The sequence below is a fragment of the Sorex araneus genome, chromosome 5 (assembly GCF_027595985.1).
Source record: "Sorex araneus isolate mSorAra2 chromosome 5, mSorAra2.pri, whole genome shotgun sequence".
NCBI lineage: Eukaryota > Metazoa > Chordata > Mammalia > Eulipotyphla > Soricidae > Sorex > Sorex araneus.
Window position 1 is genome coordinate 33,406,515 of NC_073306.1, and position 14,770 is coordinate 33,421,284.

General features: G+C 55.7%; 2 protein-coding genes across 6 annotated transcripts in view; both read right to left on the minus strand.

Annotated features, from left to right (window-relative positions):
• Positions 1–3,921, minus strand: part of ST3GAL3 (ST3 beta-galactoside alpha-2,3-sialyltransferase 3) — a 193,767-nt gene extending 189,846 nt beyond the window's left edge. For all 4 annotated transcript variants that reach the window (XM_055139621.1, XM_055139619.1, XM_055139620.1 and 1 more), the window contains exon 1: positions 3,783–3,921. The gene's annotated coding sequence lies outside the window, so the exon portion shown is untranslated. The remainder of the gene's footprint in view (positions 1–3,782) is intronic.
• Positions 3,922–5,807: 1,886 nt separating this feature from the next.
• The window catches only part of KDM4A (lysine demethylase 4A), a 40,590-nt gene continuing 31,627 nt past the window's right edge, over positions 5,808–14,770 (minus strand). For both annotated transcript variants that reach the window (XM_055139616.1, XM_055139617.1), the window contains exons 16-22: positions 14,644–14,699; positions 13,494–13,602; positions 13,039–13,224; positions 9,604–9,774; positions 7,605–7,724; positions 7,273–7,365; positions 5,808–7,146 (exon numbers count right to left, since the gene is read on the minus strand). In XM_055139616.1, the coding sequence (XP_054995591.1) occupies positions 7,006–7,146; positions 7,273–7,365; positions 7,605–7,724; positions 9,604–9,774; positions 13,039–13,224; positions 13,494–13,602; positions 14,644–14,699 (876 nt within the window). In that variant the 3' untranslated portion in view covers positions 5,808–7,005. The remainder of the gene's footprint in view (positions 7,147–7,272; positions 7,366–7,604; positions 7,725–9,603; positions 9,775–13,038; positions 13,225–13,493; positions 13,603–14,643; positions 14,700–14,770) is intronic.

A 14,770-nucleotide genomic window follows, 5' to 3' on the forward strand; every position in this document is an offset into this window, starting at 1 on the left:
AGCACTTTACCTGCTATACTATTTACCCAGCCCTGAAAGTCAACTTTTGTCCTATTGAGTCACTTAAGTCTTAAGGGTTTGTGCAGCTAATCCAAGCACTTCAGACTATTAAGACAGAAATATCAGGGGCTGGAGAAGATAGTACATAGGTAGGAAACTTGTCTTGCACATGGCTGACCTGGGTTTCAATCCCTGGCACCCCATATGGTACCCTGTGCCCCAAAGGGAGTAATTCCTGGGTACAGAGGCAGGAGTAACCCCTGAACATTGACAGGTATGTATCCCCCCGCCCGAAAAAAAGGAGATTACGACCAAAACACCAGACCTCACAGTAAGCAACTATCTTATATAACTAACTTTATTTACAGATTTTATGATGAACATTTTGTTTACACGAAGAAATTTCTTTGCATCCACTCTGGTTCAAAGCTTTGTTCAATACAAAGTGGGTGCATGTGAAATACAACGTGAAGATGAGGAGAAAGCACTTATCTTGGAAAAACTCTAATCATGCTTGGGAAATTATGACAGAAAGGAAGACACTCTGCCATAAAGCATAAAGTGGCCAATCCCATCTACATGGAGAGAAAATTATAAGAAGTTTCCCAAAGGAAGTTCTATTTCAAATGTCCCTGAATCATAGGTAAAAATCAAAACTTAGGGAGTCAAGGGGATCATTTAAGAAGAAAAGAAACAATAGGATAGCCCATGTACATGGTGCCCTCTCACCTACTTGTGTCGCCTACATCTCCCCTCTTGAGATGTAGACTTTCATACATGCTGGCTTGTGTACTGGGGCTCCCTCTCTACCCTGGAGAAGCTCTCTCTCTCTCAAGCGAGGCTGTCTGTCTGTCTCTTTCTCTCTCTATCTCTCTCTGTGTCTCTCTCTCTGTCTCTGTCTCTCTCCCTCCCTCCTTCCCTTCCTCAGAACTCTCAAATAAAACGGGTTAAACTCTAAAAAAAAAAAAAAAAGTTACAGTATTTGAAGTGATGATCATACACAGGACAGATGGCGGAAACAAGAAAATTAAAAAAAAAAAAAAAAAAAAAAAGGCAGGCTAGAGCAATAGCTCTAGTGCCTCACAAGCACTCTACCAACCTGGGTTCAATCCCTGGCATAACATAGGGTCCCCTGAAACCCACCAGGAGTCATTCAAAAAAACAAATTTAAAAGGTAGGAGAGGCTTTTAGAAAAGCTTGGTCATAACAACGACCCCAAGTCAGTGGGGCTGGCAGCAGGACTAGAAAGAAATAGATGCTAGAAATCGGGTGGAATTCATGTCCAGTGAGTGAACAAGTGCGGGGAAAGAATAGCTAGAAAGAATCTTGAGGCACTGGGGCTGGAGCGATAGCACAGCGGGTAGGGCGTTTGCCTTGCATGTGGCCGACTCGGGTTCGATTCCCAGCATCCCATATGGTCCCCTGAGCACCGCCAGAAGTAATTCCTGAGTACAGAGCCAGGAGTAACCCCTGAGCGTCGCCAAGTGTGACCCAAAAAGCAAAAAGGAAAAAAAAGAAAGAAAAAAAAAAAGAAAAGAAACAAAGAATCTAGAGGCACTGGTTCAGGGTAGCTGAGAGAAAGCTTATTCAAACTAGCTGTGGCTGCTGAGAAACAGTTGCAAAGAAAACTTACAAGGAGCCCAGAGTGATAGGACAGCAGGTAAAGCATCTTCCTTGCACAAGGCAGAACAGGGTTCATTCCCAGCATCCGCATCCCATATGGTCCCAGAGCACCAACAGGACCAATGGTTCCTAGAGCACCAACAGGACCAATTCCTGAGCACAGAGCAAGAAGTAACCTCTAAACATAGCTGGGGGTGGCCCAACGCCCACACACCCCCCCCAAAAAAAAACTTTCATTTGAAGTTAAACAGAACAGGTTCTGCCCCGAGGTAATTAGAAATGCTTACACCCAGGGCAAACAAAGCACTACTGTGTATCTTCCGTAATGATTTCCTGCTGCCTTAAGAAAGTAAATAAGGCACAAGCCACCTGTCTCCAAACACAGAGACAGTACTCCCTGCTTCCACTCCATCCAACACACCAATTCTGTGCAACCCCTGCTCCCACTTTTCCTGTAAAAAGAACCCCATGAGCATTTTGGGTTCTCCCCACTCCCATTGTCACACTCTCAAATTCTTCCTTCTAGTCAGGTCCTACTCATGTATTGATCAGCGCAAGCATCGGCTCCCCAGGGCAACTTTTCCTCAAACACCTGGCTTTCTCCTTTTCACAAATGCTCATGGTGCCAACCCTTCTGGAAGGTCTAGGAACCACATTATTAGTTAGCACTTCCCTCCAAGCCTTTATCTCCTGTGTTGCTCGATTCACTCCCACAACTAGCTTACAGATCTGTGAGAACTAATCTCCTGCCTTCCAGGTACTGTTCCCCACAGTAATACTGACTTCAATGCTGTAAATCCTCAAAAGATACTTCACCAATGGGATGTCACTAAGTCTCTTACGCATATCTTACTTCCTCATTAATGATTACACGTGAAATAAGATTCACCGTTTGAGACTTCAAAATATCCTTAAATTAAAAATCTTTAGGCTTGGAAGCTGCTATAGCCTTAAGGAATTATTTTAATATATCATTCAGACAAAATTTTGTGCCAGCTTTCTTTTCATCCTTTTTGATTGAAGGCATATTTGATGAGTTCAAACACCATCACTTACTGTGATTGATTTAGAAATAACCTAATTTGAACCAGAGCAATAGTACAGTGGTTAAGGAGCTTGCCTTGCGTGCAGCCCACCCGGGTTCGATCCCTGGCACCCTATTTGGTACCAGAACCCCTCCAAGATGACCTGTAAGTGCAGAGCCAGGGGTAAGGACAGAGCACCAACAGCTATGACTCAAAAACAAAAAGCTTCGTTTTCCACAAGATCTATTTTACCTTCAAGAACCTAGAAGGTGCTGTTTAATGTTTTTTTTTTCTATCTTCATGTCCATGAAACTATAACATTGATGTTTCAAAATACAGCACCGAAACTCTGTGGATAAAAAAAGAAAAACTACCTAATTGGTCACTCTCTAATTATAATGTTTCTATTTACACGTGTCACTCTTGGTGAGGGAAACACAAACAAATGAGGCTGAGGGAGCACACAAAAGGGCGTTATTGTCAAAAAGGAACCAAGACTATTCCCGGGACATGAGCTTAACCAAATTTGCTCTCGTCGCAAGAGCACAAAAATCTTAGCAAGTATCACCCACCGGAACAAAAGGAAGAAGTGCCAGAACAAAGGCAGGCAAGAGCGGCGTCATTTGCTCATCCACTTGACCTCAGCCCCCCCATCCCCACGCCGGGACAGCTGGGTCCGTGCGGGCAGTAAGCAATGCCAACAGCTCCATCAAGCAAGACGGACTGCAGAATCCCGCTCAGGCTTTGCGGGCACTGTCCCTTCCTCTGCCCGCCGCCGGCCCGTGCCCTTGCCCTGCGCTTTGACCTGCAGCGCTGCGGGGTCTGGCCCTCGGGTGACCTCAGACGGGTAGGCCCGGGTCCATTCATCCTCTGCCCTCGGGCCTGACAGCCCAGACCCCCGGGCGAAGTCTCCCGGGGGCCGAGCTCCCGCGGCGCGTTGGAACTGGCCCTCCCAGAAAGGCCGGACAGTGCCCCCCGACCCTTCCATCCCCAGGGCGAGCGCGCGCAGACTCGGCGCTCCGCGTGGACCCGGGCGGCGGGCATGGGCAGCGGGCGGCGGGCGGCGGGGGGGCTGCACGGCGACCGTTAGCCGCGGCGCCCGCCGCATGGGACGCGCGCTGGACCGGCCCTTACCGCAGCGGAGAGGGAGGCGGCGGGGAGGCGGCGCCCGGCCCGGCGCGGGCGGAGAGACGAAGGCGAGGGCGCCAACGACGGCGGCAGCCGCGGGGGACCCCGGCGGGCGCCCACGACGCGGTGGGCTGCATGGGCGCCGCCATAGTGGGGACGCAGCGGCGGGCGGAGCTCGCCGCCGCGACCCGGGCACGGCGCGACCACCAATCCGGCTCTCCGCCTCGGCGCCCCCGCCGAGGGTCGGGCCGCCGCGGCCAATCCGCGCGCGGGAGCTGGGCGGGGCGCCGCCCGGGCCAATGAGAGGCTGCGCTGCGCGCCGAGGGCGGGCACAGTCCGGGGAGGCCCAATGAGCGCGGAGCCCGGAGTTTCCCGGCCAGGTGGCCGGCTGCCCGGGACCGAGGACCTCGCGGTGTTGGGCGCGGGTTCTGGTTCCACTCGGATGTCGTCGTCTGCGCCTTCACGCTCTAGGCGGGCGCACGTACAGGATGCCGACTCGTTGGCGGTCCGCTGGGATGAGCGAGACCTTAGGGAGCCTGTTGAATAATCCCCCGTGCGGGGAGAGTGCCGGGGTGGCCACGACCACTTAACGCCAAGGGATGCAAGCATGCGCCCGGAGGCCGGATGAAGGCGGCCTGAGACTTAGACCTCCGCGGCGCTGTCCAACCACCCGATCCTGCGAGTTGGGAGGGGACAGGAAGGGAGTCCTAGGCTCCCATTTCTTAGAACTGCGCGATCATTCTCAGTCCAGGCACAGATCCACACCACGTGGTACGATCTACCCATTGCAGCTCTAGGCCTACTCTTTCATTCCCCTTGCTGAGCCCCATTATCCCCTAGGCAAGGCACCATTTTATATCTTGAATACCCGCAGAGGAAAAGGACAGGACCACACCTTCCTAAAGGACCTTTTGTAGGAGTTGGATGGAAGCCACAGCCCTGAGCGCTGCCTCGCAGTCAGCCCGAAGGTCCCGCCTCACTGCTCTGACAGGTAAAGGGCAGCCTGGCTGGTCCATGTGGTTTTTGAGAATGTCTCACCACCTTCAGGGGTGCCCCAGGGTTAACCCACTGACCCCAAATTTAAACAGCTTCTAAAGAAAACAAAACAGAACTCCTTATAGGATTTTAGACCTAGCAGCCTCGGCTTGCAGGTAGGGGAGAGGGTCACAGGGAAGGAGGGTGTTAGTGGTGGTGGGGAGATGCGGGGAAGTTTACTTCCCTGCATAGATACGTGTGCCAAGGGCTCACCAACCCCTTTAAGGCCTGGCTTGCCCAGCCTGCCTTACTGCTCCCCTGGGAATCCTTGGGTGCTGTGCAAGGGCCCGCCTCCCCTTCCTGGTTCTGGGAGGCGGCTGGGTTAGAAAAGCACCATTGAAACCTGCTGCTTCTCCCTTCCTCCATACCAAACACCAGGTGGCAGGCCCCTCCCCAGGCCCCACACAGAGAGAAGCAGCAACTCCCACACCTGGGCAAGGCTGAAAGCAGGGAGTGAGAGCCAGTGGGGGGAGGGGGCAAGCCAGGGGAACTGCTGGGGGCCAAACCTGCTTTTCTCCTAGGCTGCTGTTTGTACCCACCAGCGCAGCAGGGGGTACAGCCTTCCTCAGGGAAGCTCCTGGCAGACAGAGCAGTCTGGGGACCCACCTAAATTGAGGAGGGGAGGAGGGGACTCGGCATGTTGCACCCCTTGTTCCTAAGAGGTACTCACGCCTAGCCCGCCAGTTCCATATGGACACCGAGGAAAACTCAACAAAGATACTCCAGTAGCAGTGAGCAATCAGTCTCAGTCCCATGGGGTGTAGAAACAGCTGGTCTGTCCTCCATTACCTCCTTCCCATCCCTACAGAAAGGAAAGCCAACAGGACCCCAGCCCCCAGGTCCCGCCATACCTGGCTCTTGCGGAGCCCGAGCAGACCGTGCCATGGAGCCCTGATCTTCAGGACTTTTTCCTGGCCCTGCTCCAGGGCCTCTGACCAGAGACACGCCCCCAGCCTGACCCGGGCCACTTGGGCTCCTAGGGGCAGACACAGCCAATCCTCTGCTCAACACATTTTATTGCTAAGGACAAGGTGATGCACCGGTTTTCAAAATAATTTGGTTTATAGCGTTCATACGTAACAAAAAAACAGGCAAGTATTATAAATCTGATTCTTGTATACACAGGGTATAGGTGTAAAGCCCTCCCATCCTGGGCCCAGGCAAACAAATTCATTAGAAGCAAAAAAACCTGTTTAACCCCTTCAATATCACCCACCAGTCCCACCTACCCCCCCTCCCCTAAATGGCTCCCTCCCATACCCAGACCAGGGGCCTAGCTAAACCTGCCCCAGGTCTCCAATAGCCCCAAATTTATCTGAACCCTCCCAGCCCCTGCATGATTGCAATTCTTTTGTTGTCCGAATCCCCCACCAGGCTCTGCCTGTTTCCATCATTCATTTCCCCTCTCCAGGGGATGCCCCACACACCCTCTAATACTGTGCGCCTCGGGGGTGCTGTGCCTGCAGTGAGATGGGCACACATCCGTGCTCGGGAAAGGTCACAGAGCTGGCACCTGCTCCTCACCCTCAATACTGCGGTTTGGCCAGCACGACCTTCAGACAGTCCCGGGGACAGACAGGCCACACCCGTCTCCAGCCGGGCCAGGGGCCCCTAACTCAGCTCAGCTGAGGGCGGAATTTCACATTGTGTTTGGCCCGGATAGGCAAGGGAGAAAGAAGCCAGGAGCTGGCAGAGGCTGATCCAGACCAAACATCCACACTGTGTGCGCGCGCACACGCAAACACACCACACACACACACACATACACACCCACGCACGCACGCACGCACAACGCATACATTCTCATACATACATAAATACAAAAAGGGAGGGCAGGCACCAGGACTCTGCCTAGCTGGTGCAGGTGTTCACTGGGAAGCTAAGTCCTATGCCAGGAGTAGGGCAGGCAGCCCCGCTGGCACCATCGGGCCCAGCACACTGGCCACGCAGCTGCAGCCGCAGCACTCCTGTGCTCGGCCCTCAGCTGGGAGATGCATCCACGTGCGGCTGGTCCGTCCACTACAGCGGAATGCGATGAGGGTGGGATGAGAAGATCATGGGGGTTGATTATTTCATTCCTTTTCTTTTTACAACGTCGCTTGTAGAGGCTGCAGAGTTCCGAGTGTCTGCTGTGCCGTGGAGCCTCAGAGTGCCCTGGCCTGGGCAGCTGCCCCGCGTCAGGCCCCAGAAGCACCTACTCCATGATGGCCCGGTAGAGCGCAGGCTCGATGTAATCTTCCCGGTATCTTGAGTTGATAACCCGTTGCCGTTTCTTTTCCTGCTTCACCTCCTTCTCCGTGAAAATCTCATTGAAGCGCATGTCTGAGGCTACAGACTGAAGAGGAGACAGGTTAGCCCTGTGGGTCCCAAACACCCCCAGGGGAGAAAATCAAGGGTGGTGTCGCCACCGTGCTCCCTCCCCCTCCCGGACTGGACGTAGGCCCTCGGACGACACACCCACCAGTCTTGACTTGACTCTCTTGGGAAGTTCTTCGTCCAGCGTGTACACGTCATCTCTCTTCACCACAAGCTGGGAGCCATCCTCAAACTCCACCTGCCAAGGGAACAAAAGGGCTTTGGCTGAAGCTATCCCGGGCTGTCCCGCTGGCCCACCATGCTCTGGGGCCCTTTTCTGTAGCCACAGGAAGGACTTAAAGATGCTGAAGTCCGAAACCCTCCCAGGCACACCAGACTCAGTAGCCCCTCACACTGAGAGCCTTATTGCTGCCCCCCACCAAAAGTACTGAATGAAACAAGTACCCCCACAATCCCCACCACAACCTCCCCAGCTACCTGGTACATCTGGATGGGGTGGGAGGCCACGAACTTGGCTCCATAGACTTGGCCATCAGTCCATCTCACTTGGACCACTTCCCCTTCAGCAGGAGGACCCAGCTGGAGACAGTCTTGGCTCTGAGGGGACAGAGAGAGAGGGAAGCCTGAGCACAAGGTCTTACACTCACGGCAGGCAAGAAGGGACAGGGACAGTGTCCCAGAAGTGACTCTGAGCCTACTTCCTGACGAGTAGACTGAAATGCACTAAATGTGGAGATGGGAACAGAGCTTGGCAAGAGAGGACCTGCTTCGTGCACACGGGGCCTGAGGTCAGTACCTGGCACCCAACCGTAACCCACCAAAATCCCACAAAACTTGGCTTAAGTTAATACAAACAGCTGGCAGGCCCTGCAATGAAGACTCTCCTCCAGTCCTTCTTCCCTTTAAGGAGTCGGGGCTCTGCTCTGAAGAAATCCCAGAACTACACCTAACTGTTCTGGGCAGCGTGATCTGAATGGGAAAGGCAAGAAGAGCTCACCTCACCTCGCATGATCTCAGCAAAGCACTTTAGAATTTTTTCTTATCATTTCCCAAAGGGAGACTTATGGGTGAGTAGGGTCCTCGCCAAAGGTCCAGCGGGGAGCTGGGTATATAGTAGAGGTTAGAGCATAGGCCTGGTCAATGCAAGGTGCTGGGCTGGGTTCCCAGCAACACATAACCCGAGAACCACCACGAGTGGTTCCCTCCAGAGAAAAACAGTCCGTCCCAGACAGGAGTTGGGTGGGAGTCTAGGATGCTGTGAATGTGAGGCTGGCTGGAGAGATTTTACAGCTACTTTGCATGCAGCCGGCCTGGGTTCCATTCCTGGCATCTCATATGGTTCCCTGAGTACCATCAGGGGTGATTTTTTTTTTTTTCCAGGGGTGATTTCTGAGTGCGGAGCCAGAAACAATCCGAGCCTTGCCAGGCACGGCCCAAAACACAGACAAACATGGCGGCTATGGATGTTCTCCCCTGCTCTTACCAACCCCACCGAACAGAGAAAGCACTGGACAAAGAGAGCACCCTTCCCTGAATACAATCTCCATGGCTGCAGAGATGGCTCCTGGGGCTGGAGCTTGTGGCCTGCATGCATGGGACTCGGATGCAATCCCAGCACCACATGCTCCCAGATCCCTTGTACCACTTTGACCTTGAACCTTAGGGCGGGCTGAGTCAGGCCAAGGATCACCAGGAGCTGATCCCTGAGCACTGGGTGGGAGCTCACCCTGGAGTACGAGAGGCGTCAGAATCCCCGGATGGGAAGTCACTATTACTAGCACATGGTCGTAGCATTTGCGGCTCCGGCATCTTCACTGAGGTTAGTTAATAGCCAACGGACGTGCCCTGAGCACCAGGACTGCAAATGAGGCTGGAACCTGAGAAGCACCTGAGGTGCTACAGGACAAAGGCTTCACCTGGGCCCTGGGAAGGCGGAGTGAGGGGAGGGGTGCCTGAACAGGGCCCCCTGACAGCTGAGAGGGGCAGCCTGAGCTGGGGCAGGCAGAACGCCCCAGGTCTCGAGTGCTGGTGGCCATCAGCAGGTCAGGGTGCCCCCCAAGCAGCTTCCACTCAGCCACCAACCTTCCACTGTAAACCAAAAGCAAGTTCCGGCCATCCCCTAAGAGGGTATGTGAAGAGCTGGAAACTTCTCTAAGTGCCTAAGCAGTGGTGCGAGTAACTGGAGCTCCGGCCGGCTTCGGGCCTGGCTACCACCTCTTACATTCAAAGGTCTGCGAGGACCGTCGAGACCCAAGTGGAAACTCATTTCAAGGTAAGCGCCCTAACCACTGTGCTATCTCCTTGGCCCGTGTAGAAGCCCACTTCAAAGAACTGCAGAACACATAGACTCCTAGAGGCAGCCAGGTACCGAGCAGCACGCAGTTTTCTTTGCCCAGGAAGATCGGCGCACATGCTTCTGTCTGAGGGGGGACCAGCTGATGGGACCCCCCACCAGGCAGCCCCCTGCTGCCATTACCACTATGTCCTCGGGGTAGAGATTGTCGCTGAAGGAGCCGTCATCGAAGTTGACTTCGTAGAACGTCTCCGTGGTGAGCGTGACCACCTCGCACTGATAGAAGCGCCCATTCTTGTGCTTGCTGATGACCTTCTGGCCCGCGGTGATGCTCTGCAAGGCGCCCTTGGCGCGCTGGAAGGGACGGAGGCTGGGGTTAGGGTTAGCACCGCACACTGAGCGGACGGGCCTGGCACGCTGGGAACCAGCAACTGGCTCCTCTACCAGAGGGACATACGCGTGGGGATGAGAGAGTAAAACAGAGGTGAGGCGGGGCAGACACAGACCCTCCCGGAGAGAAAGAAACACGTCACACTCTGTCACACTCTGCTCCGGAAAAACAGCCCCACCCTTACGTGCCACCCACAATGGGTCCTTCTATCACACTGCCGCAGCCCGAGTCCTGGAACTGCCTTGTGACTTCCCTCCTGTTGCCAGGAACAGACACAACCGTCCCCACAAGCGCATGCAGAGTAAACATCACCAGCACAGACAGCAGGGGCGGAGCCGGGAGGCCCAGACAATGCCCCTCACTCACCGCCGGGGACAGAGGGCAGAGGGCAGAAGCACCTCACTGGACAGCACCCCTCCCCGGAAGCACTCAGAATGCCCAGCCTGTGGGAGCCGTGGGCCGTCACCCGTGAGAGACACCGCCCAGTGCTAGAATACATGCTTTACCCGTGGGTGACCGAGTCGGATCCTCACTGCCTCACTGCCAGGACCCAGTCACTTTCAGGGCCCTCTTAGCACCCTGTCCTCCCTTTCAACCTGCCCAATGCAGCACGCAGGGCTCAGAGCTGGCCTTGTCCAGCTCGTCCAGACAGCTCATTCCCTTCTCCAGCTCTCCATAAAGGTTGCTGCATGCAGCTCCCCGAGCAAGCCTGGCGCTGCCACTGTTCCCTCTCCCCGGAGGCTCTTGCTCAGCTCTCGGGACACCTGTGCACGACCCTCACCTACCCCTCCAGGCACAGGCAGCTCCAACACCCCTCCTGGCACAGCCTCGCTACCTGCCCACCCTGCTGCTGTGACCCAACATACTTCCCCAAGCGAACAGGCCCACTCATCATTTACAGCCCGATACCTGCACCTAAAACTGCTTAATTCCAGCAGCACCGCAAGCCCGCGAATGCTCCGGACCCCAGACCGGGCCAACAACACCGGGGTGCCAGACAAAGAAGGTACAGCCAGTACACCTTCTCCAGATGGAGCCCTGGCGACACTGAGCTTCTACTAACACGGCTCCGGTATGCGGGACTAGACATCTCCAAACCACACAGCCGCTTATGCGGCCGCGTGACCTTTCCTGATATACAAATTATATGCTCTGGAATGGCTCCGCCACCCCTGAGCATTCATTATCCCAGAGGCACGGAAACCAATGTCAGAATGCAGCGGCTGCTGGCAGATATACTCCTGGACTCTGAACTAAGCTACGGCCCCTTGCAGCCCCGGGAGGGGAAGGGTTTCTGTCCCTCGGCCTTTCCCCCCCTGTGACAGCATGATGAACGCCACCATTCAGAATCAATTGGACAGAGAGGTAGGAGTTTGCAGTGATGAGACGGGATGCATGGGGAATCTTGCCATGGGGGAGGCAGAACCAGCCCTGCCTCCTGCCCAAATGAGACCCCAAACGGTCGCCCATGTACAGCTCCTCGGGGTTCCTGAACAGCCATGTTCCCAGCACCACAGAAACCAATCTTGGAATGCAGCAGCTGCTGGCAGAAATACCTCTGGACTTAATACCAGAATTCCAAATCTGGGCGGCCGCTTTCTCGACTGTGCAACATCATATGCTCTATGTTACCAACAATAGAAAACATACAATCTAGTGATGCCATTCCGACAGGTCTGACTGTTGGGGGAAAAACTCCAAATAATGATAGTGAGTTTCCTGTCGAAAATTGAATGTAATCAAAGTAAGGAAAGAGTAAAGTGAAAATCATCTGACCGTGCAACATCATATGCTCTTTGTTACCAACAATAGAAAACATACAATCTACTGATGCCATTCCGACAGGTCTGACTGTTGGGGGAAAAACTCCAAATAATGATAGTGAGTTTCCTGTCGAAAATTGAATGTAATCAAAGTAAGGAAAGAGTAAAGTGAAAATCATCTGCCACACAGGCAGAGGGGGAGGGGGAGGGGAGGTATGCTGGGGTTATTGGTGGTGGAACGTGCACTGGTGAAGGGATGGGTGTTTGAGCATAGTATGACTGAGACTCGATCCTAAAAGCCCTGTAGCTGTTCTCATGGTGACTCAATTAAAAAAATAAATAAATAAATAAAACTGCTTAACAAGCAACAGAGACTCCATAAATGCCCCTTCACTTTGGTGGTGGTAGCAAGAAATGCAGAGACTTTGTACATCAAAACCATCAATGGTAACATTATTGCAACCTTGTTATCAGAACAATAATAAAAAAAAAAGTAACAGTAAATATATATCCACTTCAAACCTCCCTCCACTCCCTGACTCAAATTCCTGTTCTTAGAGTCTGTCAGCAGAGTGAAGATTAGATACCCACGGGCAGGAGTGCTACTACAGCACGCTTGCCTTGCTCTCAGCCAACCCAGGTTCAATCCCTGGCACCCCATACAGTCCCCCGAGCACCGCCAGGGGTGATTCCTGAGGGCAGACCTAGGAATCAGCTCTCAGCACACAACCGGATGTGGCCCAAAAGAAACAAACCAAAAAAGACAGTTCAAACCAGACTCCCGGAAGATCCCCCGACCTAATGAAACGGGCAGTGGAGCACCTCTGGGAGTCAGGCCTCATGCTCGCCTGCATCCGTCCTGCCTCTCTGCCCCCAGCCCAGCACCTTCACTCTGCAGAGAGGAACCTCCTATGGCCGTGGGCCACAGCTTCTACTTCTGCGAGGCTGGCTCAAATCACATGCATCTCTGAACCTCGCTGGTCAGCCCCTTAACTGGTGAGTGGCACAAGGCTGGACAGCACCTGTCCCCGGAAGCACTCAGAATGCCCAGCCTGAGGGAACCGTGGGCCGTCCAGGAACAGCTCAGTCACCCCTGAGATACCGCCCAGTGCTAGAACACAAGCTTTATCCACGGGTGACTGAGTCGGATCCTCACCGCCGCCGGGGCCGCTGAGCTCTGCCAGGGAATGACCTGATCACTGACAGGGATTGGCGGAACACCAAGCGCCCGCCAGCAAGCGCCAAAAGGGAAGGAGGCAGAGGTGACAGTGGCCTCCTCCTCGCACTCTGCAGAGCCTGAGGCAGCAGGAAGCTCTTATGACACTGTGGAGCAGCCTTTGGGGATGCACTGCTGGTGACACTTTGGGACAGCCTGCGGGGACACGCTCCTGGTGACACTGGGACAGCCTGCGGGGACACGCTTTTGGACACCCTAGCAGGGAGTCAAGTAACTGCACTCCTCACCTCCAAGTTGGGGATTCTGTGGCGGAAGCAGGTGATGAAGACGACGGAAGGCCAGTCGTCGGGCTGCATCATCACGCGGGCGGCCTGGGCACAGCTCACGTGGAAGGCGGTGGGGCAGCGGCCGTGGGAGCACTGCACGCAGCAGCCCGCGGCCCTTTTCCTCCGCTTCTTACAGAAGACGCATTTCTGCGGCATGGGACATGAGCAACAGGTGGGCAACCCTCTCCTGCCCCGCCCCTTCACACACACCCCTTCCCTCCGATGGCTGGTACAGGGGGGCTCGTTCACTCACGTGAGCCCCCAGGTGACCATCACAAGCCTGACTGCACCCAGAGGGTCAGCATGCGCCCCCCCCCCCCCAAACCTCCCGTTAGGCAGAGGCTCAGGAAGGACCCCGGCCTCCGGGGAAGCAGCTGACAGGACGGCATCTAGCTCCGGCCCCTCCTCCCGCTTACCAGCTTGAAGCGGGGCAGGGGGATCTTGCTGACGTCCACTGGGCTTCTCTCTGCGATGTTCACGAACCTGGCCTCCAGGATGGCCACAGCGCAGGAGACGTGGACCCACCTGGCCAAGGCAAAGGCTCCCTCAGGGACCTCAGGGCCAGCCCTTCCCCCAGCGGGAGGCTGTCCATGGCACGTCCCCCAGTCCCCAGCGTGCTGCTGACCGCCAAGAGCAAGGGCCTGGGGTGCAGCTGGGCAAGAAGTGGACAAAAACACCTCCACAGAGGCGTGTGGAAGCAGCGAGCTCAGCCCGCGGCAAAATGGGGGGCTCCAGGGAAGGGTCTAAAGAGCGGGGTGCTCCCTCCCCACAGCTCCCGGCAGTCTCCAACCTGCTCTCTCCTCCCGGCCTCTCCCCAGCCCTGGCCCAGGAGCGGCCCCTCCCCGGGGCGTGTTCCTCAAGCTATGCACGGGCACCACCCACTGGGGCTGAGCAGGGACGCTCGTGCTGCCTCTGGGGGCGTCAGTCAGTGAGGCAGGAGAGAACAAGGGACGGGCCCAGAGCTCCCGGGCAGCCAGGTGGGCCCTGAGGCCCGTGCTCGTGGCTGCTGGGCACTGCTGCGGCCCCAGGGCACCACGCGTCTGTCCGGGGCTCGGAGGACAGAAAGGGCATCAGGGGAAGGTGGGCGGCCCCCGCGGAGCTGTTCACACTCCACACAGAAGGCTCCGGGAGGGACAGTGGCCTCACGTCAGCAGGCTGAGAGGGGACGCTGAGGCTGGCTCAGGGGGTTTCAACAGGATGCCCACTGGCTGCCCAGAGCCCGCAGGGGTGATCCCTGGCCAGCCACCTCCGGACCACCTAGGGCACCCGTTGGCACAGAGACTGAGCTCACTGACATGGAGCCCAGCACTGGAGAAGCCCAGGTGGGGGGCAGCTCAGAGCCCCCCAGCCATGAGGAGCAGCCTGGTGGTCACCAGGCAAGTGTCTCCCACACCCCGACTCATGTTCTCATATCCATCCGAGGTCCCCGCAAGGACCTGGCTGATGTCTCCGCTGCAGAGAGGAAGAAAATCTGGGCCTGCGGCTCTCACCCACACCCCCTAGGCACGTCGGCCTTGGAGCCAGCCCACAGGCTGCCAGGAGGACAGTGCCCCACCGGAGACTCACCTGTCATCGTTTGCCCTCTGCAGGGCTCCTCCCCGCAGCGAGCAGAGGCAGCAGTCCTGTGGGCGAAGGGAGAGCGTCAGATCCACGCCACACTGCCCTCCACTTCCTCCGAGCAGCCCAGACAGAA